At 41.9% G+C, this 23,647-nt stretch overlaps 1 protein-coding gene across 3 annotated transcripts in view; it reads right to left on the reverse strand.

Annotated features, from left to right (window-relative positions):
• HHIP (hedgehog interacting protein) overlaps positions 1-22,024 on the reverse strand; it is a 71,476-nt gene extending 49,452 nt beyond the window's left edge. For 2 of the 3 annotated variants that reach the window (XM_081208387.1, XM_081208386.1), the window contains exons 1-3: positions 21,640-22,024; positions 9,610-9,802; positions 1,597-1,753 (exon numbers count right to left, since the gene is read on the reverse strand). In XM_081208387.1, coding sequence (XP_081064513.1) covers positions 1,597-1,753; positions 9,610-9,802; positions 21,640-21,912 — 623 coding nt within the window. In that variant the 5' untranslated portion in view covers positions 21,913-22,024. The remainder of the gene's footprint in view (positions 1-1,596; positions 1,754-9,609; positions 9,803-21,639) is intronic. The other variant, XM_081208388.1, reaches the window with a different exon arrangement.
• Between the last annotated feature and the right edge of the window lie 1,623 nt (positions 22,025-23,647).

Genomic DNA, 23,647 nt, shown 5'->3' on the forward strand with positions numbered 1-23,647 from the left:
GCCTCCCTATTTAAAATTTCCTGCAAGAAAAGCAATTTGCAAGACATCAGAACATGTGCTACAATAGGCAATATCTGGCTCCTACTATTCACATGGTTAGCTGTATTCAGTAGGGCAAGCAAAGGCAATGTTTGGTATCACATATTTCAATCTGAAGGTGAGGTAGCTTTCAATCTGACAGAAAGTGACTGAGGGAGATGCGACAACATGCCTCAGCTGCTGGCTGCCCAGTCCCTTGTAAGCCAAATTGGTCACCAATAGTCCAGGACTGCTATGGGAGCTAACAACAGGACTAAGGTCTCCTGATATCTGAGAATCTCTCTCAACTATTTGGACACAGATACTACCTACAGGTAGGTGACATCACTCCAGGTGAAGGAAGGAGGTAGAGGACAGCTACAAGTGTGTGTGTGTGTGTGTGTGTGTGTGTGTGTGTAGGGTTTGAAAAGAGAGGCAAGGAGGGAGCATTTAGAGGTTTTGGTTGGAGATTTTGGCTGAAATTAACTAGAATTGGGGAGGGGAACTGCCACCTGTTGAATGTGTGGCTTATTTGTATTTGTTGTGCACACAATGGTAAGTGAAAAGTAATGGGCAGATGCATAACTGACCCATAATCCTACTTAAATGCAACATGTGATTAATTTCTAAATGCCAACATATTCAAAATTAAATTAAAAACAGCACACTATTTGAAAAAGGACTAGGACTAACTTTTGGAATTGTTACAATTAATAGTAATTATAAACAGAACAAAGCCCAATAGCTTGTAGAGATAATATATACAACAGAATTTTATATTATTATTAAATTTTATGCATTATATAATACACTATATATTACAGGATAATATAATACACACCTACATAAATATTATTTACAGATTTTCCCCCCAGAATTGGAGGAATTAGGGGCAAATATACTTTTATCTGAATTTTAACCTTTAAAAAAAGGGGGGCATGAAGTATTGACCCAAGGGGTCAATTGACCATCATGGGGTAGTATAGATGTTAGAATTAAAACAGGAACTTGGAAAAAAGAAGAGAGAGAGACTGAAGCAAATTTATGAAAAATGAGACTGTCCTTTCAACTCCAAACTCATGCTGACCCTAATCTCTCTGTGTTCAAAACACAGGTTAATTTTCCCATTACCCTGGGATGAGTACTAAATACTGAACACATAAGAACCCTTCAGCCTGGGGTGGGTGGGTTAATATTTGCTGTACTAAACTTAAATGATGGAAACCCATTTTTGGTCATAAGTGGATAATGTAGATGAGGGGCAAAACAACAACCAGGAGTGGTTAACTGATAAGAAATCAGAGGGGAAAATCAAATTACCAACAATTAAATTTAGATAACATTTCAGATAACACATCTGCAATGTATTTGATCCAGAATGAAGTCAATGAATCATTAGTAAAGTACGTATTACACAAGAATTCAATACATTATAAAGAATGGACTGCTAACAACAGCAAGAGAAGGCAACATCTGGATGACACAGCTGGGAAGCATAAGCAAAGACTGACTCAACTCAATGTCAACTACAAAGATTTGTCAGATTTTTTAGATTAAGCAGTATTTATCTTTATGAACCTGCTGATATCTTCTACTCTGCCATATTCGTCCATCTGGTCCAAATAGTTAGAAGCTGGTCCTCGAACTTGTTTTCTTGGAAAATCTGGAAAGCACAAGCCACCATCTTTTCTTGTATAATAGAAGCAAAAATCATCCGCTGTAGTTTGGAGAAAACCTTTAAAAGTGAAGGAAAAAATGTTTAGCTTATTAATGAATATGGATATTTTGTTTTTAAATATACAGATAATGAACTGTATTTAAAGCTAGTCCTACTCAGAGTAGTCCTACTGAAATTATTTGGTCCAAGTTAGTCATGTCTATTAATTACAATGGGTCAACTCTGAGTATCAATAATCCAATGTTTCCATTTTAGGAATTAGGCCGATCAAAGAATCTACAAACAGAAGCTTTAAAATATTGCATGCAAACATCTTATATATAGTTACTGTGTTTTTTTTTAAAAAGAATGTAGTAATGATTTTCATTCGTATTTTCATTCTGCTACCTATTTTACAAATGATTGTTCAAAAAGGCCCATCAGTGTAAAAACCAAGGGTAAACAGCAAGAGAATTTATGATACATTAAAACGTCGTGGCATATGAATGCCTTAGCAATTCTTAAAGCCACTTAGATAACACCAATGAAGACAATAGAGCCATTCACAGCAGTCACTAAAATCCATAACTATTGCTCTATGAAATAACATTCTCTTGTGAACACTTGCCATTTCTCCACTAGCTCCACCTTTAAATTCCAAGACACTCCACTAGTAGAAAACAGAGAAGCAGAGCAGCTGGGCAGCCACAAAAATTACGGACTCTGGTCTAGTCACTATCTCATAGCCTAACAGTGCAATCCTAACCATGCCTGTAAAAGAAGTAAATCCTACTGAATTCAGTAGGGCTTACTCCCAAGTAGGTATGGTTAGGCTTGCAGCCTAATTTACCTCACTTTATTTTGAGGATAAAAGAGAGGGCAAGTACGCCACCCTAAAAACTTTGGTGGTAAAGTGGATAAAATGTATTTTTTTAAAAAAAAATAACCTGCTAAACATTTAGCTGAAAGCATTTAATATGCATGGGTTTGTGTCAAACATTTGTTACAAGTTTATTTTTCTTGATTGGTGACTGCATATTTGCAGTGAAACACCATCTCATGAATAAATAGATCAAGAAAGAATCTGATTAGAAGACATGCCAAAAACTCAGAATTAGAGTCAACAATGAATAAACCACACCACAGTGCTAATGTATTTACAAACATAATTTACAGAAACAATTAATGGCAGGATATCCAATATCAAAACAACAATAAGGCACAGTCAGTGTGGTCTCATAATAATACAACTGCCTGCCTGAGATGGAGTTATACTTCTACCCAGTTTGCTGGATGACTAAATGGATGCATGATGTTTCAGCTTTTCGGCCCATCTATGGTTTCTCATTTGCCATTCCTAGGAATCTAATCCAGATGAATTTTCATTTTACCCAATAATACCAAGCTCAATCCCCCTGCAGAACTCATATTTCCATCTACCTATGTGGAAATTGTTTGCCCCTTAATGTTCTCCTCTCTTAATCTCCCTTTCACTATGAACATGTACTTCTGAACTGTATCTATATGGCCAATGAATTCTGTGTTTGAGGTGCTCCCTCTTCAGCAGCAGGTCACATCCTCCCCATACACATAAAATACATGGCTTTCCCTCATGAATCCTTGCAACTGTAATGGTGCTGGGAATTGTAGTTCTGAAACTACAGTTCCCAGGATTCTTTGTGGGAAGCCATGTGCTTTGCATATATAGTGTGGATGTGACCTCACAGACAGAAATTGAGGTAAATTGCCCACCTCCTGCTTATCCACCTGTTTCTATAGATTCCCCTTGTCAGTCTCAGGGTCCACCCAGTGTCACAGGAAGTCACAAAGCCCCTTAGCCAGTATGGCACACTGATTAGAGTGTTAGACTAGGACCTGGGCAAAACCAGGGTTCAAATCCCCTGGGGTGACTTTGGGCCAGTCAATATTTCAAAGCCTAACTTCCCTCATAGGGTTGTTGTGAGATAAAAATGGAGCTGGGAACTATGTGTGCCACCTTGAGCTTCTTGGAGGAAAGTTGGCATAAAAATACAATAATAAAGAAGCAAAGCCTACTGCCTTTTCAAGATCTTGACTCCCTCATTCTTAGATTTCTGCTTCTCCTACTCTTTCGGCTCACAATCCCTCTAGCGTCACAAAACAGATCAGCCAAGCACAGACAAAGGCTCTTCCTAGTACCCTGTTCCACTGTTACATTAAGGGAGTTCATCCAGTAATTGCTAGAGACTTCACCAAGACATCACTTCCAGCACTAAAGTCCCCTAGTGCTTGATAGATAAGGATGCTTAGGCTTCACTCACTGATATGGATATCCAAATATTTGAGGTACTTCATCACAGATAGAACCATGAAAATGTAATGCACACAAAGCCCAGGACACCCTTGTCTGGAAGGTGGCCATGTTTATGCCTCTTATCCCAGAGGCACAATACAACATCTACTCTTCTTCATAAGAAAAACAAACATGATAATAGACAGCAAACCAAGCCACAGCTCTGAGGAAACACGAGGATTTATATACACTAAAACCAGTCTTGAAATGAAATTGACAGAGGGTGGCATCCAATGAAGTGTGTCCGCTAGTGTAAGGACTTTGGACAATGCAGTTGAACTTCTGTTCCCTCTCCTCTCCCAGTATGCTCCCTAAATCTGCTATGGGTTTACCCATAACCCTCTAGAGCAGATCTGGGGAGGCCACGGGGGCACATGGGGAAAGGAGTGGAAAGGAAGTTCATTGTGCAAACAGAAATACTAGGAAAAAGTACTTAGTTATGCACCACTCAGTTTCCAAAGGCATTCAGGAATGTATCTCCACTTGCAGAATGCAACTGGTACTCTGCAGTACTAAGGTAAGCTTATAATTGAATGGTGATGAACTCCATCTCCACTCACTGGATTCTTAACTTTTTCTACTGCCACTGGACAATGATGCATTCCCATAGGTGCTTGTCAACAATTTTTATTTTTATTCATATTTTCTAGCTCAACTAGAAAAGAAGGATTTAAATGTGTATTGCTTATGCATTTGGAACATGTAGGGAAGAGGGGGGCATCTGCGGGTATAGGGAATAAAAGAACAAGCTATATTCCCTTGATTCACCCAGTTTTTTAAAAAATGCCTACATTTAAAAATGGGGATGTTAACATAACTTTATAGGTAGCAAAAACAAATATACAAAATTAAAATGGCATTCCAACCCCTCTTCCAAGTAATTTTCCACTGAAAATTGAATCTGAACCTGACTTTTTTTTTTTTTACCTTTTCTGGTGATAATCCATTTTTATGACAAATATTTGTTTGTGACTGGTAGAATCAGTTGTGGGGTGCTTTGATCCTTTGCACTCTAATTCAGTGTCCTTTATAAGCCTATTTATTCCTGGTTAATGTTTCTAAGTTATTCTCAAAGCTTGCCATGATTTTGTGACATTTTGGTTGGTCTTGTTGCCCAATTATGAAGTTTGGATTTTCTTCTTCACATGGGCCAACACAGCTACATTTCCATTTTGAGATATAACAGGCTGTTGTAAAATTTCCTTTTGTTTCCCATTCTCAGGAAAGCAATAAATGTCAGCTGAATAAAGCCAGGTACTAAAAAAATTCTTTATACATATTTCTTATGGATTCAGCTGTTAGGAAGCAACACCAAGGAGTCCTATGACAGCTTAAGGTGAACAGGCCTAAGCTTTTGCTCACTAGAGATTTTAGGTTGCAATCCTAACCTTACATGGTAAAAAGCCCCAGGAATTCAATAGGACTTACTTGTGAGTAGACATGGTTAGGTTTGCTGCCTTAAGGCAATTGAAGTTTATGCCATAATCAATTTGTTACTCTTGTTGTTTTTGCTGAAGAAGACTACTCCTCTGGCAATTGTTACAGATCTTAGAAAGAGATGCAAAGATCAAATAAACTGAAATCTGTATGTGTTTTCTGTTAAAAATTGCTCCCCTCCTTGGTTTTAATATCACAGAACTATAGAATTGAGCCATCAGTTATTTGTCCCAGAAACAGAAACCAAAGCTCAGCACACCACTTTCAGGAACCATTGAATGATCACTCTGCCAAACAAATCAGTTAACTTGGTTGGACATGGGTGTATTTTTTTATTTATTTATTGTCCTTGCGGCCCACTTTCAGAACAAGTCTTTATAATGATTATTAGCATCTGATTGATGTAGGAAAAAATCCTACTCTAGCTGATGCTACAGCATGTAAGCCATTTCCTCCAAAGCCCAGTGCTTAAAAGTTATGTTTTCATCTGGTTATCTTTCAAGGCAACCTGGGTGGTCACAAAAAGCACTTGACATCTTGATGCACTTCAGCAGTTTTACATATACACAAGCTCTGTAGGAAAATAAATTTGTCATTCGTCACCACATATGTTGATCTAGGGAGTGAGGCTCTTTCGACTCCAGCTCCTGTGCAGCTCAGATCGCTCTCTCTCCACTTCCTTTAGCATTTAGCATCTTATTCTTTTCATAGCGTGAAAGAAATTTTTCCTCAAAAACAATGACTTTTGTACACACACACACACACACACACACACACACACACACACACACACAATGTTAAAGTTTAGCAGGATGTGCTTCTCATATGTGATAATTATTATTTTTATTTAAATAGTATTAAAAATAAATAAAAATAAAAAGAAATTCTTCTTAGTGGCCTCCAGCATGAGCCAAACATTTAATCTAATCTGTTATCGCTGCTCAGCAGGCAGTCTTGGCAACTCTGATCTATTCTGCTTTGCTTTGGGGAATGCAATAAAGAGCGAAGAACAGCTGGTTTAGGAAAGTCTTAGAAACGTCTCTGTAGTTTACAAAGACAATAATAATATTTTCATATTTGAATGAGTTTAGATACATGTTAAACCACACCAAAGGGGAAAATCAAGCCTTTTCAAAATGTTTTCTCAAGTCAAAGAACACTACAAAAATGTTCTGCGTCCCTGAGAGTTAAAAGAAATCAAGAACACTGTACACAAATATTCTTTTGAAAAGCCTTTTTTCCAAAAGTGCTTCACATTCGCCTACGCCTTGTTTTAACTCTTATTATTTATGCAACTTTTTTAAAAAGCTGCACAAATTTCATAAATAATTATGAAATTATTATGCAACTTAAGGTGTGATAGAGTTGCACCCGCTAATTTCTTCTACTCTTCACATGACAGTGATTGCATGCAGATGAAATACCAAACCATAGTTTGGCTATAGATAGATGAGCAGAGCTAAGGAGAGTCAAGAATCAAGCTTGAGCTATCCTCCCTCATGTGCTAAGGATTTTAAAGTTGATTTCCTGTTTGTCAACAAACCATAGTTTCCCATTGTGTCCAAGTGCAGTGTACTATGGTTTGCTCCAATGACAGTTTGCTCTTAAACCAAGATCCCAAACCACAGTTTGATCCTAGTTTAAGAGCAAACTATGATTTGAGCAAAATATATTCATTGCTTTTGGATCTAAGAGGAAGTCACTTAAGAATCCTCAGAGGAAGGATGGAGAACACAAGGCTGAGACTCAGTTTTACACAGTTCTGTTTGTGCACATTAGTGCCAAACCATGGCATTAAGAGTCTTACTGCCTCAGCTTTCTTATACAACAACATAATTTGCACTTTTAAGGTAAACACGGAAAGAGATAATGCAAGGAAAAACAGCTTTGCAATTACCGTATATAGTCACAACTTTGTATTTCAAAAGGTGGTACAATATCAGAGAGCAGGACACAGTTCATTTTGTTGATAGAGATAGACGGAAACATTTTAAAAAGCAACAAGTAGTGTCTGTGGCCCAGGCAGGCAAATTAATTCTCATAAATTTAAATGGAAGGCATTTAAGCACTGTGGAACAATCAGTGGGAATTAAAAGTGTCTGTCTTTGGCTGCACTGTGCTCATAATCCTTTGCTAGGAGACAGTAGCATATATGCTATTGTAAACAAAAAAAGCAGAATAATTTATGATAATTAGGTTAAAGTTGGAGCAGCTGGAGGATAAGACACCCCCTGCAAAACATTTTGATAGTACAGAGAAAGGTGATAGTAGACTACAGGGACAATCCAGAGAAAGTTGAGTGTTCCTAAAACCCATTGGTGTCAAATGACTTAAGCACAATGCAAATTTATCTGGATTGTGTCCCATGTATGGTCACCATAGATCTCATGGCCTAGATTCTCTTCTCTATTACATAATACATTAAGAATAACATTTACTATGCTGTGGTCTCATACTGTATGTTTATCAAACATCACTATTTTGCCCAATGTGTTTAGCAACACCATGGAACTGGTCCAAATCCTACAAATATGTTGAAGGTTTGCTTTAGTCCTCTAGATATGTTTAACTTCTATTACAACAAAATCAGCTTTCTTAAAAGGACAACAAACTTTCTAAAAAATGAAGTAGACATCTCATGTAGTCTTCTGAGTCCATATTTGTATTTCAATATTTCAAGTGAATATTTCTTGTGAACATTTCTGAGGCATCAGGCATTTGGGGGCTCCTCGCTGATGATTTAACACCCACTATTCCACCTGAGGCTGCCTGTGACCTCTGATATGGCCCTTTTAGCACAGTGCTTCAAAGAGGACAGGACATCAGCTTCCTTTATTGATACCTGGCACTCTCCTGTTTCTTTGCTTGCCTTTCCTTTGATCCTCTATTTGGACTGAGGGGTTTTCCCTGGTCTTCCATTTCCCCCTATGGCTGGGATTATTTTCCTCTGTGACTTCGTTTGAAACATTCCTGAAAACCCAACCTTTTTTATTGGTCTTCCTCCCTTACTGCTTTTCTGGGTGTGTTTTTGTTGTTGTTTGTTTTTTTACAATTTTTTAAAGTGTGATAATAATATTAAACTTACATCAACAGTTTCTCCCATATACCATTTCCACATTTTGCATATTTTTTCTATGTCCCCTTCCCCAATGGCTTGTCAATATTTAGGCTGAATGTCTTTGGGCAGCTTTCAATTGCAACTAAATGCTTAGTTTATTTTAAGTGCTATACAAAATAATAAATATTGTGATGATGATGATGATGATGATAACTCCACTTTGAATCCAAATTATAGGGTTGAATCGAAAGAACCATGAGTAAAAAATAAAAAACCCACTAATGCTATTTTGTAAACAGTGCTGTAGTTGGTTAGGTTCGATAGCAGTTCCCATTCTTCTGCTTGTGCACAAGAATATAGGAAGATGTCTTATAATGAGTCAGATCTCTGGCCCATTCAGCTCAGTACGGTCTGCACTAAGTAGTGACAGCTCCTCAGGGTTTCAGTCAGGAGTCTTTCCCTGCCCTACCAGAAGATTGAACCTGGAACCTTTTGCATGCAAAACATTAAGCAGTGACCCTTTTATAGTATTTGCAGAAGCAGGAGAATACTTTCAGATTTAGTTCCACTTTTCTGACACACAACACTCCAGCGAAAGGTATAAAACAGGCCTCTTCTCCATGAGAGATCCTCAGAAGAGGAAATAATAATGCACATTCTGAGGCTGTTCATTTGCACACAGGTGTGATGCTTCAAGCCAGAAGCAAGTTGTCAGTTAGGTGCTGGTCTCTGCTTTCTCTGGGAACACCCACTGGGAGCTCTCCCAGGTCCTGCAGAGCCTGTGCTCAATCCTGATTTACCTGTTGCCTAGATCCTGTTGCCTTGAGACTAAGCAACTGGATAAAGGGCAGTGCCCAGGAGTTATGGCTTAGTGTCCCATGGGGAGAACAGGACAAACTGTACACTATGCCAAGTTAACATAATGAATTTTAAGAAAAGAAACACTTAACTGTAGATGATCTGATTATCTAGATCAAATTGTAAGACCCCTGAACAGTATTTTCTGAATAAAACACATTAGGATACACATAGGATGCTTTGCACAATGTGTTAGCAATAAAGGGTATACACAATTATAATACGTTACTATTTACAATGTTGATTTACCTGGTATGTGACCTCTGCAAGTGTAATAGAATTCTTTACAATAATCCTTGCACAGGAAAGGAAGGACTAGTTCTCTTCCCAATGCCTCCTTCTCAGTTGAGTGGAACAGATTCTGAGCATTCGGCGAACAGTGTGCACATTTGATTTCCTGCAGCATCTTCACACATTCTGTGTTGTTGGTAACTGAAAAGATCTGCAAGCCACAAACCAGAGAAATATAAGCTTTCCCGCCTTCTGCAAAAAGGCCTGTGAACTAATGCAAATATCTGATGCCAGTTTAAGCAGGGCAGTTATACAGGAATACATGTAAAAGCAGCAATGTCACAGGCAAACACACATAAGTCCAAGCAACCGAGCACTCATAATTCACCAGTATTTTTAGCACGAGTCTGTGCAGTTTTTCTGCAGCCCTGAAAGCCAATCGGTTTAGTCAAAAGCCAACTCATTGCCAGCTCTAGAATGGGATTGCTTAATTATCACTGGCCCCATATCATCTTATGAAGTTGATCTACAGCACAGTAGAAACCACATTCATCAACAAAAATATGAGTATTTTTGCTTTTAACATTTGGAACACTATCTGAATGAATGCACAATGTATAATGAACAGTCACTGAAACTTGTCATAATTAAATTCATAGTTGAATAGAAATAGAGAACCTTAGGCTTAATGACTAAACTTTCCCTTTTGCCAGCAACACAACCATAGAACTGGCCACATCCTGCTTTGGTTTTCATTCCAATCTGATCAACGTGGGGATACTAAACAGAGAAGCTCATGAAGGTGGTAGTGGTAGCTGGCTACTGCGCTTCTGATAGGTACAACAGCTGTTGGTTTATATGGTTTAGATTGTTTGGAATAGTGATGTCACCAAATCTCATATTTCCTGTCTTGTCAGTATGAAACTTGGGGGCTCATAATGTTTCAAATATGGAAACATAATTTTCCTCCAGTTTAGTTTTCAATACAAACTGGTGAACAATTTAGTTTATTTTCACCTTTCTATGGTCATCTAAATCCTCTCTCCCTTCCTTCCCTCTCCCATGCATGACAGTCCTCTGTGATATACTTACATGGCACACTCCATACCAGGGATGGTCAACAGGAAGCCCTCAGTCTATGCTAAAATATATTAATCTAGTCAACAGATTTTTCTAAAAGTGGATTGTAAAATATTGCCAGCAGTTGCATTTGAAATGAAAAGAGTTATCAAAAGGTCTTTCTTTGTGTTTTTGTGTGTTTGTGTTTGTGTGTGTGTGTGTGTGTGTGTGTGTGAGAGAGAGAGAGAGAGAGAGAGAGAGAGAGAGCGCGCATGAATGTGATTCCAGACTTTAATGTTCCAACACTCTTTGGATTTTGTGTGTGCCATAACAGGGAAATCCTTCCTCCTAGATGACACCAACTTTATTAAATGACCCCATCCCTCATAAGAGAGATTTTCCACCTGTAGGCCACTATCTGGAGAATATTATGACTCCCCCAAGAATATAGAAATTGGCCAGTAAACCCTTTTGCATTGAAAAGCCCTACAGTCAAAAAGCAACTGCATTTATACATAAAAAAAAACATGACAATATTTCACTCCTTACATGTTCCCATTTATTTGTAACTTATTACCTGAAAGTCAAATGTAATATTTATTTCAGCATGCATATGGATGTCTTTTAATATTTTTTTCAGATTTTTAAAGATATAATATGGATAATGTCCCAGCCACATTCTGCATTCTGGGAGATTTTACAACCTAGAATCAATTTGATATTCAACACTTAACAATGTTATTCAGACCATGGAGTATGTGGGATATGTGGTGTTTCAGTCTCTGTAACGTCATACTGAGCAGTTCTTTTGGAAAGAGTGCAGTAATTTTTCGCTACATTGCTCCATTCATTCTGCTTGAATTAAACATTTTCTATGCCAAATCCAGCTCTATTACTTAATTCAATTTGGAGTCAGCCCATAATTAGTGTATATTGTATCATGGCTCTTCTGAGACACCACAGTACAGTAAAAAAGTTTGGAGTCATCACATTTATTGGCTTGGTGGCAATCACATAAAACTTAGAGTCAAATTAGATCAGAGAGAGTGTTTCATCGTGCTAAGTGATCTGTCAGTGGTTTCATTACACTTGTGCCAGTGAAATGCACTCAATTCACTGGAACTGTCTTAGCAAAAAACCCCACCTAAATTTAACCATATGACATTTTAAACCACTTGCAAGCATATTTTTCAAGATAGCCTACACTTGTGAAGCACTGACAATTCAGAAAATTGTACAGTACTCTCCTTTAGCTCTATTATACACTGTTACAGTAATTGTTTAAATCCCCCAGTGTGGCAACTGTCTCAGGACTAGATTTTGGCATCTCAAAGCGAAGATGGCCCTTCATTCTTAAGGTCTTAAAGGGTATGTCCAAATGGAAGCTTTCTGCACTTCCAATTCAGCAGCACAGTACACAACTTCTTTTCCTGGGACAAATGACTGCTACATCTTCCATGGAGGTGGAGGTGGCACCACTGCCAATGAAGGAACTGGAAGTGATGGAAGCACCACAGATAAGGGATAAAGAGCATGATGAGGAGAAGGTAGCACTGAGTTGTTGGTAACTGCCTGAATGCATCACCTGATGTCACCAGGCCTGAAAAGAAGCCGCAGCTTGGAAAAAGGAAGCTAAAACTGTCTGAGTCCAGCAGGAAGCCATAACCAGGAGAAAGACACATAGTATGCTGAGATGAAGTGGTACAGATTTTTTTATGTTAGTTTGACCACAGAGAAAAGAAAAATGCATCAGACTAGGCCAGGCAAAAGAAGTCCACAAATAAAACTCAAAAGATGGACAACTTATTACTCATTAATTGAGAGATTGCCTTATCCCTTATATACCCAGTAGATCATTGCAGTCTGTGGGAGAGATTCTCTTTCAAGTTCCAACGATCTTAGAAGCCTTTTCCACAGTAAGTCAGAACAGGGGTTTTTGTGTGTGGCTCCCCTATTCTGTGGAACAGTGTTCCTCTCAAGATGAGGCACTCATTATCTGCATTTGCAGACAACTGAATTTGTTTATCCGATAAACTTTCCCAGCTTGGATGAAAATGCCTCTGCCATGGGTCTCTACTTATGTAGATATAAACTTTTAGATTTATATCCAGTTATTTACTGTGTTGTTTTTGGCTGTGTTTTATTGCATTTTGTACATCATGTTAGGATGTGTATGTATGTGTAGAATATGATTAATAAATTATAAAATTAACATTACACATAGTTTCCTGATGGGCTGTGCATAGCTCAAGTTTTACCAAGAGGTAACTGCTGTGTTTTCTTCTAGGCAGCTGCAAGATTTAAGCAGCTGTTGGAGGTAATTCACTAGAATATTCAAGCTCTGAGCTAATTCTCATGGAACTCCCCTCCTAGGGTAATTCTAACAGCCTCCCTTCTGATTTCTGCAGACAAGTAAAAACACTGTTGTTTAAAAAACAACAAAGAGCATTGTGGTACCTTAGAGGCTAACAAATTTATTATGGCATAAACTTTTGTAGATTACAGTCCACTTTATCAGGTGCCTGAATTTGCAGGTATATACATACACAGGGAGAGGATACTGTAAACAGGGAAATGAAATTCAGAAAAAGAATAAAGACAGTGATAATTACATAATGAAGGGTGGTAATTCACAAAGCAGTTGTTAATAACACAGACATCCTAACTTTGGTAAGACAATTACCACATACAATGCACTAAAATATTTTGCTTCAAAGGAAATCTGATCAATCTGATGAAGTGGGCTGTAGCCCATGGAAAATTGTGCTGTAACAGATCTGTTAGTCATTAAGGTGCCACAATAGCACCTTAAATTAAATTGACCACTGCAGTACCCCTCATAGGAAGGACCATGGGGTTAAACAACATCCCCAAGCACCAGTCTCTGAAGATGACCATCCACGTAGGACTGAAACCACTGTAAAGTGGTACCACCCACTTCCAACTCAGACAAATGCTCCAGAAGGATACTATGGACAATGATATCAAACGTCTCTGGGATATCAAGGAGAATCAATAGCGTCATACTCTGCCTGTCTCTCAACATACAGGGCAACCAAGGCAGTTTGCATGCTAAAGCCAGGCCTAAACTCCAATTGAAATGGATCCATACAATCAGTCTCATCCAATAGAGCCTGGATCTGGTTAGCAGCAACTTACTCAATGTTGCTCAAGAAGGGGACAGTAGCAGTCAGTCAATAGTTGTTTAAATTCTCTGAATCCTGGGAGCATTTCTTAAGTCTAATGTCTTCCTTTAAGCAGTTAGGGATAACTCCCTTCTACGCAGAGATGTTAATCACCTCCCTGGCTGAGCTAGCCACCCACTCTTTACTTAGTTTTCATTAGCCATGAAGGGCAAGGGTCAAGAGCAAATGTGGTCACCTATGCAGATCCAACAATTTTGTCCATATTCTCAAGCCATATCAACTTAACAAAACAGGACATGATAGCGTTCTGGATATCTGTTGAGAGTCTCCTGCTGCAGTGAAAGGCATGGTGGTTACAAGGGACAGGGACATGGTTGGCGCTGTGGTCTGAACCACGAAGCTTCTTGGGCTTGCCGGTCATAAGGTTGGCAGTTTGAATCCACGTGATGGGAGTGAGCTCCTGCTTTGTCCCAGCTCCTGCCAACCTAGCAGTTTGAAAGCATACCAGAGCAAGTAGATAAATAGGTACTGCTGTGGCAGGAAGGTAAACAGTGTTTCTGTGTGCTCTGGCGTTTGTCACGGTGTTTTGTGACCCAGAAAGCTGTCTGTGGACAAACGCTGGCTCCCTTAGCCTGAAAGTGGAGAAGAATGCTGCACCCCATGTTGAATTTGACTAGATTTAACCATGCAGGGATACTTTACCTTACTTGGATACAAGGGATTTTATCCCCAAAATGCTTTACAAAAGTCACAATGAGTCACATTGGTTCATCCACCTCCTTTGGGCCGAGTATAAAAGGCTCCATACTACCCAAAAAGCTCTGTTGTGTGACATAGTGAGGATGCAATGGAGGCAGCAAAGTGCTTCTTCATTATATTCACTGCTATTGAAGAGACTCAATAATGAACACTCACTAGCGTTCAGTTGCATTCATCTGGATTTTTCTTCTACGTGTACTCAAGCTGTTTCATTGCTCTAAGCTCTGGTGATACCAAGAAGTCAATTTGGCTCTACCAAACAGGACAAGGGTGCTCAAGGGCACCCATAGTTCACATCATCCACCTAGTCCACAGGTTAACCAGGATTTTGACAGCAGTATCTCCCAGAGTAGCCTGGAACCCAATTGGATCCATCAGCCTCCAAACGGCAGACAATTCTAATAGGTCTCCAGCTGCTAAAGAGGGAGAAAGCAGCTGAATACCTAAATCTGAACAGAAAATTATAAGACTATGACAAGCAACTGAAGTTAAACCCCCCCCCCCCACTTTCAGATCACCCTCTTCCCAGCTGGTGGACAGATCCAGAGTGTGGTCTGCCATATGCATTAGGCTGATAGCACCCCATGGTTATTATTGTGACCATAGAAGTTCAGAGGCACCCAAGATTTAGTGGCCTCAACATGAATGTTGAAGTCCCCCAGGATCAACAGCCCGGGGTGGGACAACACTACTTCCAAGACCGCTTCTGTTAGCTCAGGCAGAAAGACTGCTGGGCGGCAACCTGGATGGTAAAGCCCAGCCAGATGGGCAGGGTATAAATAAATAAATTATTATTATTATTATTAAACTAGAAGAATCCCTAATCTGTTCCAATTGCCCAATAAAAGGCACAGACACACTAGATTCCCACTCAAGAAAACAGGAAGCCTGGAGAGAGAGAGAGATCCAATTTCTACTGTCACAGCAACCCCTCTTCCCTGACCCCCAAGTTTGCCCTGACACTGTACCAAGTACTCAGGTAGGGAAAGGTGGGTAAGATCAGTTAAACTCAGCAAGTACTGGTAATACAAGCCAGGTCAGCTTCACCATTCACAAATTGTGAATGAGGGAGATTTTACAGTGGTACTTAATTTGTTCCGGAGGTCCGTTCCTAACCTGAAACTGTTCTTAACCTGAAGCACCACTTTCGCTAATGGGGCCTCCTGCTGCCACTGCGCTGCTGGAGCACAATTTCTGTTCTCATCCTGAAGCAAAGTTCTTAACCTGAGGTAATATTTCTGGGTTAGCAGAGTCTGTAACCTGAAGCATCTATAACCTGAGGTACCACTGTATTTAAAACTGACCTGGTACTTAATAGTAGCATCTGAGGGCTGGCTGATAATAACAACCACAATTACTCTGGCAAGAGAAGAAGCTGGCACAGCCACCAACTCTCTGTGTCAAGTCCCCCTTACTTGGCATGACCCTTCTCTCATACCATACTTCGTCATTGCAACTGGGGCCTGCTGAGCTCTCCCCAACTGATCCTACTGCAGACACTTATCAAAAATCATCAACCCAAGACTCAAAAGGAAAATAAGACCCCAGACTGTGCTTTTAAATTTTAACTGGGCAAAACAGCCAATGTCACAGAATAAAGGCCCACATAAAGCCCCTCATTCAGTAGATTAATATCTACTGGTGGTGGCCCTTGCCCTTGAGTCCTCCCCAAAGTGGTGCCACCCACATCTGCCCAGCTCTTGCACTCCCAGCTCCCAGAACTCAAGCCCAGGCAGGGCTTCCACCCAAAGCAGCAAGGGATGGACTTCCGCACAGCTGACAGTGGAAGGCCAACATTGTTGGGCATGAGAGAGAGGAGAAGCAGAGCAGCTACAGAGCAGCGGTTGGGCAAGGAATGCCCACAAGCAACTTGGTAGTTGCAGCTGCTGCGTCCTGCAAAAATTCGGACTACTGTACTGCACATAAAATGAACAAAAGCTGACTAGGATGTAATTTTTGTGTCCTCTTTTTAAATATCTCTCACTACATTACTTTCTTTCCTTTTTACTACAGTATTTAAGGCTCTTGGGACACTGGGATTCCTCTCTCACAGGCCTTGAGCTGCTAAGCTGCCCCTGTTTGCCTTCTCCAAAAGCACAGGAAGCAGCTCTGTAGTGGGCACCCCTGGAATTTGACACTCCAGATTTGTCTAGTTTGCCTTTATGGTTGGATTGGCCCTATGAAATACACATTAAGGACACACTCACACAGGGTCTTCCCTCACCTATGGTGGCACACACACACACACACACACACACACACACACACACACACACACAACATCAAAGGTGTGCCCAGAGAAACAGGCCTAATGGGGTGTGAGGAAGTCTCTAAGTGAACATGCCCTACTTGATCTTGTCTCTGTGTGGTATGTTACTTCATACTGCTCTCGTATTGCAGACTTAGTCTACTTTGCAATATATGAGTTCTGGTACACAGTAAATAGGCTTATACCAACTCAGCTTTATGCCAACCCAATACTGCCTACTCTTGAGTGGCAAGCTGCTCTTAGCCTGAGGCCATTCACATAATCTGTTACCTAATTCTTTTGACTAGGACCCTCTGCATGCCAAGCAGGTGTTCTACCACTGAGCTATGATTCCTTCTCAGATTACAGATCAGTTACCTGAGATCCTGTTAACTGATGATGTCAGGGACTGGGACTTTCTGCATCCATCAGTTCCTACAGACCCTGTTTCACTCACTGGCAAATCTGTCATGGGCATGGCAAATGTGGATTAATCTGAATAAATGTGCCCCTCTCCCAAAATGTAAAATGTATCTTTAAAAATGAGCATACTTTTTTTAAAAAAAAATCAGATTTGTTATACTCAAATTAGTTTGCTGTTTCCAAAAGCCATATGTAGAACCATGAAATTATAGTGGCTTAAGCTTACAGTATGCTTACTAATTATTATGCCTACTGACTGATTCATAACATATGTTAACTCATCCTTTAATCTCTACCCAGGAAGCTGAAGCCAAGAGAAGACAGGTGAGATAAATATGCAGGGACTTGTAGTTTACAAAGTTGGGTTGGCACTATTAAGCTAAAGGTGAAAGGGAGCATAATTTCTTCTGATATAGGAGCATAATTTCTTCTGATTTTACAAGAGAATCTGCCCAACACAACTTGTACCATTTCACATGGGTGCAAGGAGGCAAGTCAGCAGAAAAACCATAGCATTCAGTTCTGGTGTTAATATGAAGCAGTATTTGGTATACAAGTAATTATTCCTGCGAACAGAATGCTTTCAAGATGGTTCAGCTGCTAGTTTCAGCATATGCTTCATTTGGTACTATAGTACTAGATTATGTCATTAAGGAGTTCAGTTTCAATTTTAGGACAATATGTAAATAGATCATTGTACCAAGACAGCTGTTACAGGGACCCCAAGATGAGTTATTTGTTTAGTTGGATGTGTTCAACAATAGCTTTTGTTGAAGAAAGAGCCAGAGCAAACAAATGATTGTAAAAGGGCACACTTGAAAACAATTACTTTTCACCCATTCCCTGACAGCCTTGGCTGCGAAACCAACTAAGGTAGAGAAGATCACTGTGTTTGACAGCCTGTAAGAAAACTTAAAAAACAACAACAACAATGTACATAACTTTAATATGTCATTATTTGCTTATGAATTTAGAAAATCAAATGGTAAATGGAGAATAATCCAGAGCACTAGAAGGTAGGGATAAAATGTCAATGACATCATGCACACAAAAACAAAATAAAGATGATAAAGGGAGACTGTAATTTCATGTGTCTGTGCATTTTCTGTTGCAGCTTCGCACTACTTAAGAGGCTGGCAGCATTTCATTAGAAATACAGATCAATAATTTGATCATTAAATTACCAGAGGGTTGACAAATATAGTCTTAAACCAAGAGGCTTTTTGTGATTAGAAATGACTGCTGAGTGTGCTTCATTACTTTTAAAAACTGCTGAAACACTTCTTTCTTATCAGGCGTACCCTTGTCTGTGGGTGGGTATATCATAAGTGCAGTGTCACAGCACAGCCATAGGGACGTACTTCCTGGAGCATTTCCAGAGAACCCTGTTCAGAGTCTGCTATCACTAAATCTACTAGACACATTTTGCATGGAAAGTCATCCATTATGTGTCACGTGAATCAGAAGTGGCAAACTTTCCAAAGCACACTTACCTGAGAGTAAATCCCATTGAAATCAATGGGACTTGATTCTGAGTAAGCATGAATAGGCTTGCACTGCACATGAAAATGGAAAAAAATGCATATTTTTGTCCATCTGGTACACAGACGTGCAAAAATGTTTATTGCCAAGTTTTGTTTAAATGAATGATATGATATATATGGATATGACATAGCCTGAAATGATGGGTTGAGATGTACATTAAATCATGTCCTTCCAGTTAAAAGTGTTTTTAGATGTCACCAGCCACAAAAGAAAGAGTTCTAAGAAATCAAGTTCTGTAGCTGGGTAGAAATGCAACTATTGTGTAAAGTCTGTCTCACCTTTAATCCACCACAGAGAGCTTATTTATTACAGGGAGATTTCAGAGAGTCCATCCAGCAGATGCTGCTGCTCATTTCTAGATGTTACTAACAGGATAAACTAAGGACACCCCCCCTCCACGCTTGACTCTGGCATTTGTGGGTTTCAGTTAGAGACTTTAGGAGGTTATCTGAATGTAGTTAGTGTGTAGTTTAATGTGATTACCACACAGGAGCTTTGCTGACACTACCTCTGGCCAAACATGCGGAGAAAATATTCAACCAAACTCCTGCTGCATCTGGTAAGAATAGAGTTTCCTTTGCTGAAATCCCTGCAGCAAAGACAGCTCTCGCTCATCTGGGAACAGAGGCGATAGGACAAATGCTCTCTCAAAAGGCATGAGCATTTGGACAGAGCTGGGGACTGAAGGAGAATGATGTTCTCCAGTTTCACCCATTAGCGAACCAACCAACAAATACAATGGTGTTGTTGTTATTCTTTTGCCATAAGCAACAGGACTCTGTGTGTGGGCAGCAGTTTAGTGGGGAGGAGGATAAGTCGACCCCTTTTTGTCCTATTGATTTTTTCCCTATTTGCATGACTTGAGCAAATTAAATGATGCAATATGGCTTTTTGTTACAAAACAAAGTGAGAGATACCACCCAGACACATATGTTGATTCGTAGAAGCTGTTTACATGAGAATGGAGTGAAATCTACCGTGAACTGAGCATAAAAATTCGATTCAGGCTGGGTATTTTTTTTTTTATTATGCTTGGGCCAGAAAGACTGAAACACAAGTTTTCCAAGACGCTCTCAGACCTTGACAACTGCAGTGTTGTAACGGAGGAATTCTTAATTAAACCTAAAAGCTGGAAGGGGGAGCAGGGGGAAAGAGGGGGCAGTGAGAAAGACACCTGATTGTTTATTTCACGTGCAGTGATTCTCAATGACATTTATTCATCACGTTTCCCTCCCTAGATCCAGCATTACACTGCCCTTCTGATAGAAACAATAGCCTGAAAAACTTAGAGAACACCAACACGCTGGAACGCTGAAGAACAGCAGACCCCTGAACAGGCGCCCTTCTTATTCCAGGATGCCTAGGATTTTTCATTTATCCTCAAAATGCCATCAAGTCTAATGACGTTAAAACTGTCATGCTGCAAAAAAAGCAAATTCTCTCTCTCTTTCCACACACACAATCCAGTAGATACCCTCCTTTTATCCCGTTTGAGAAAGATCCATTTGCAACCGCTCCAGTTTGTCGAAGAACAACTTCAGGGAATCCTCTCCCCCCCCTCCCCTTTTCTCTCTCCAGAGCAAGGGACCGACCTAATCGGTGGAAGAGCTCGTAAAAAGTTTGCAGCGTCCTGGCATCATCTGCTCTCCCAATCACCATCTGCTACCCGAAGTTTCCTGACCAAACATGTGGAGAGAATCGTACACACTTTTCTACCCTCAGAAAAAATAAACGGGGAAACCACCGCCACCTTAATTTACAGTCCCACGGCTGCCAGGGAACGTTGATTGACTCCAAGAAAACCCTCCACACTTTATTGGCAGCATCTCTGCCCCCCCCAATCCGGTCCCATGTCTCATCCAGACCGGGACGAAAGTCTACCTGTTTTCTAACTCAGCTTCTTTCTGCTCTCTTCTAGATGGGACCACCTGACAATTGGGGCTTCCAGGGGCTACAGCACCCCTTCACTATACAGTAGTACACAAAATTTCCCAATTTTACCGCCCCCCCAATAAGTTGTTATCCTAGATTGTTAACCTGCGGTCAAGGTTTGGGGGTTTTTTGTACAAACTATCTGCCCTGCGTCCAGATTTTGACATCGCCACTCTCTGAAGACCCAGCATCAGCGACCATCCAAAACCTTGTAAGACGTTTTCCAAGGACTGTTGTGCTTGAGGTACAACAGAAACCTGCAGGAACCAACACACACACACACACACACACACACCGTGCTCCTGAAATTAGCACCCCATCCTAGAAGAGACGGAAAGGAAACAAGGGCACAACAGTATCAATGGTGCCAGTATCCAAGAGGAGTAGCGCTATCTTTCTTGCACGTTTATGCTCAAAACTAAGTCAAACTATACTTAATGGGGCTTACAGTGCGAGCCAATGGAAGTTCACTTGCAAGAAAGTTCAACGGAGTTTATTCCCGGGCAAAAGTCCGTTTGGGACTGCAGCCCTCTCTCCTTTGCTAAGTCTGAGTTTGGGATAACATGTGGGTTGATGAAAAAGATATGGGCTCCTTGGCCAACAGAAATCAGTCCAGGTGAAGATATCTACCTACCCCCCCTCCCACACTTTCTCCTCTACTGCTTCGTGCATCTGATGAAACACCCAAGCTCAGGCCACATTTGACACCTCCCCAGAGCTGCTGGCCTTCTCACCACCTTTGCAAGCCTGCTGAAGAGGAGAGAGACAAGATAGATACAGGTCCACCTCTCCTTGGTTCTCCCCAAGGAGTCTCCTTCCACCCTCCCAGATCACCAGGAGGACCCCCCCCCCAAAAAAAATCCTCCTCCTCCTCCTGCTGCTGCTCAGGTGAGCCCCGGAGTGTGCAGCCCTCCCACCCGCCGCCGCGCGCCTTACCTTGTTCTCCACGTGTAGCGAGCCCTGGCTGTCCGCCCTGGGGCAGCAGGAGAGGCGAGGGTAGAAACCCCGGCACATGAGTTCCGCTCCGAGGGGCGGCTCCAGCAGCATCAGCCTCCTGTCTCGCTTCTTGAGGCGCCTGGGGGGGCTGCCGTTCAGGCACCTTCTCCTCTTGGCCCCCCCGCTCTCCCCAAAGCGGGCCTCCCCCTCGAAGAAGCAGAGGACCACGGCCACCAAGAGCAGCTGGAGCGGGAGCATCTTCAGAGCGACCATGCCTCCGCGAGCTTCGCTGGCAAATCCCAAGGCAAATCCAAGAGCGAGAGCTTTCCGTGTGGTGTGTGTGTGTGTGTGGGGGAAACCCCTTAGATCCGGGGGTGGAGGGGGGGAGAGAGAAAGAGACAGAGATGATGGGGGGGGGGAGGCCTCCAAGGAGGGAGCGAGTGATGTCTGAGGGACCAAAAAAAGAGGGGGGGAGAGCGCACGTCGCGTGTGGTGTAAGGGGGGCGGCGGCGGCGAGTGAAAGGTGCCGCGCTGTTTGCGCGGGGAAGTTTGCGCGAGGGCCGGTTTAGTTGGCGCGGCTGAGGCGTCGAAATTGCCGGCGCGAAGGGCTCCCGCGTTGGCGCGCGAAAGAGAAGACGAGGAGGAGGTGGTGGTGGTCGTGGCGGTGGTGGCGGCAGCAGTAGCAGCAGCAGCAAGTCCCTTCTGGTCGTTCCATAGAAAGGCGGCCGCAATTCAGCGAGGACAGCCTGGCTGGGGTGATGCCTCCTCTGCTGCTGCCGGCGGGAGCTGGAGCTCACTAGGGCTCTCATGTTTCGCTCCCTCTTTTCTTCTTATTTTTAAGCAGCGCGCGGGGAGGTGCTGCCACCGCGCGCCCCTTCACGTCACCGAAAAGAGGGACTAGCGGGGAGAAGAGCGAGAGAGCGTGTGCGTGCGTGTGTGGCCGTGCGCGCGCGCTGGGGGACAGAGGGGAAGCGGACGGTCGCGGGGCGCGAGCGCGCGGGGAAGGCGCGCGCGCACGGACGAGGCGACTGGCGGGCCGGCTGGCTGACTGGTCGGCGCGCTCGCGCTCGCTGGGCCGAACTGCCTGAGGGAGCAGAGAAAGAGAGTGGCGGGGTTTGGGGGGTGGGCACATAAGCAGCAGCCACCGTTGGCTGAGAGGAAGGTCCGGCAGCGACAATAGCAGCAGCCGCTGTGAGGAGGGACAGGAAAGAGGCGAGTGAGGAAACTTGAGGGAATAGCCAGCCCGTGGCCCCAGGGGCCCTTCTTGAGCAGGACTCAAGAATAGAAGGACCCCCCACCACCTCGTCAAAAGATTTGTGCATTGCAAGGGGTTGGATTAGATGACCCTCTTGGCCTGGTCTAACTCTGCAATGCCTGCAGACCTCCTGTGCTTTCAATTAATTCAGTATAGTGTGAGGTAGCCCACTTGGCCGCTCTGCAGAACTGGCACGGTTACAGGTGCCGCATAATACTCCTCCTGCATTTGCAAGATCTTTTCATGTGGCAGAAGCTACACTTTGCAACTCCCTGCCGGTTGGCATCAGGCAGGCGCCTTCTCCATACTCTTTTCTTTTCTTTTTCTTTGGCACCTGCTAAGAACATTTTTGCTGAGGCAGGCGTATCGGATCTCGACATGTAGTTGTTGAGGTGTCTTTACTGTTAATTTTAATATTAACAGTAATGCAGTGGTACCTCGAGTTACATATGCTTCAGGTTACATACGCTTCAGGTTACAGACTCCGCTAACCCAGAAATAATGCTTCAGGTTAAGAACTTTGCTTCAGGATGAGAACAGAAATCGTGCTCCGGCAGCCTGGCGGCAGCAGGAGGCCCCATAGGCTAAAGTGGTGCTTCAGGTTAAGAACAGTTTCAGGTTAAGAACGGACCTCTGGAACGAATTAAGTACTTAACCCGAGGTACCACTGTAATGTGATTTTAATATTTCCTGTAAACCTGCTTAGAGGTATTATTACAATCAAGTAGTGTATAAATTTTGTTAAACAAATTA

This window comes from Podarcis bocagei (assembly GCF_964188305.1).
Source record: "Podarcis bocagei genome assembly, chromosome: 9".
Lineage (NCBI taxonomy): Eukaryota > Metazoa > Chordata > Lepidosauria > Squamata > Lacertidae > Podarcis > Podarcis bocagei.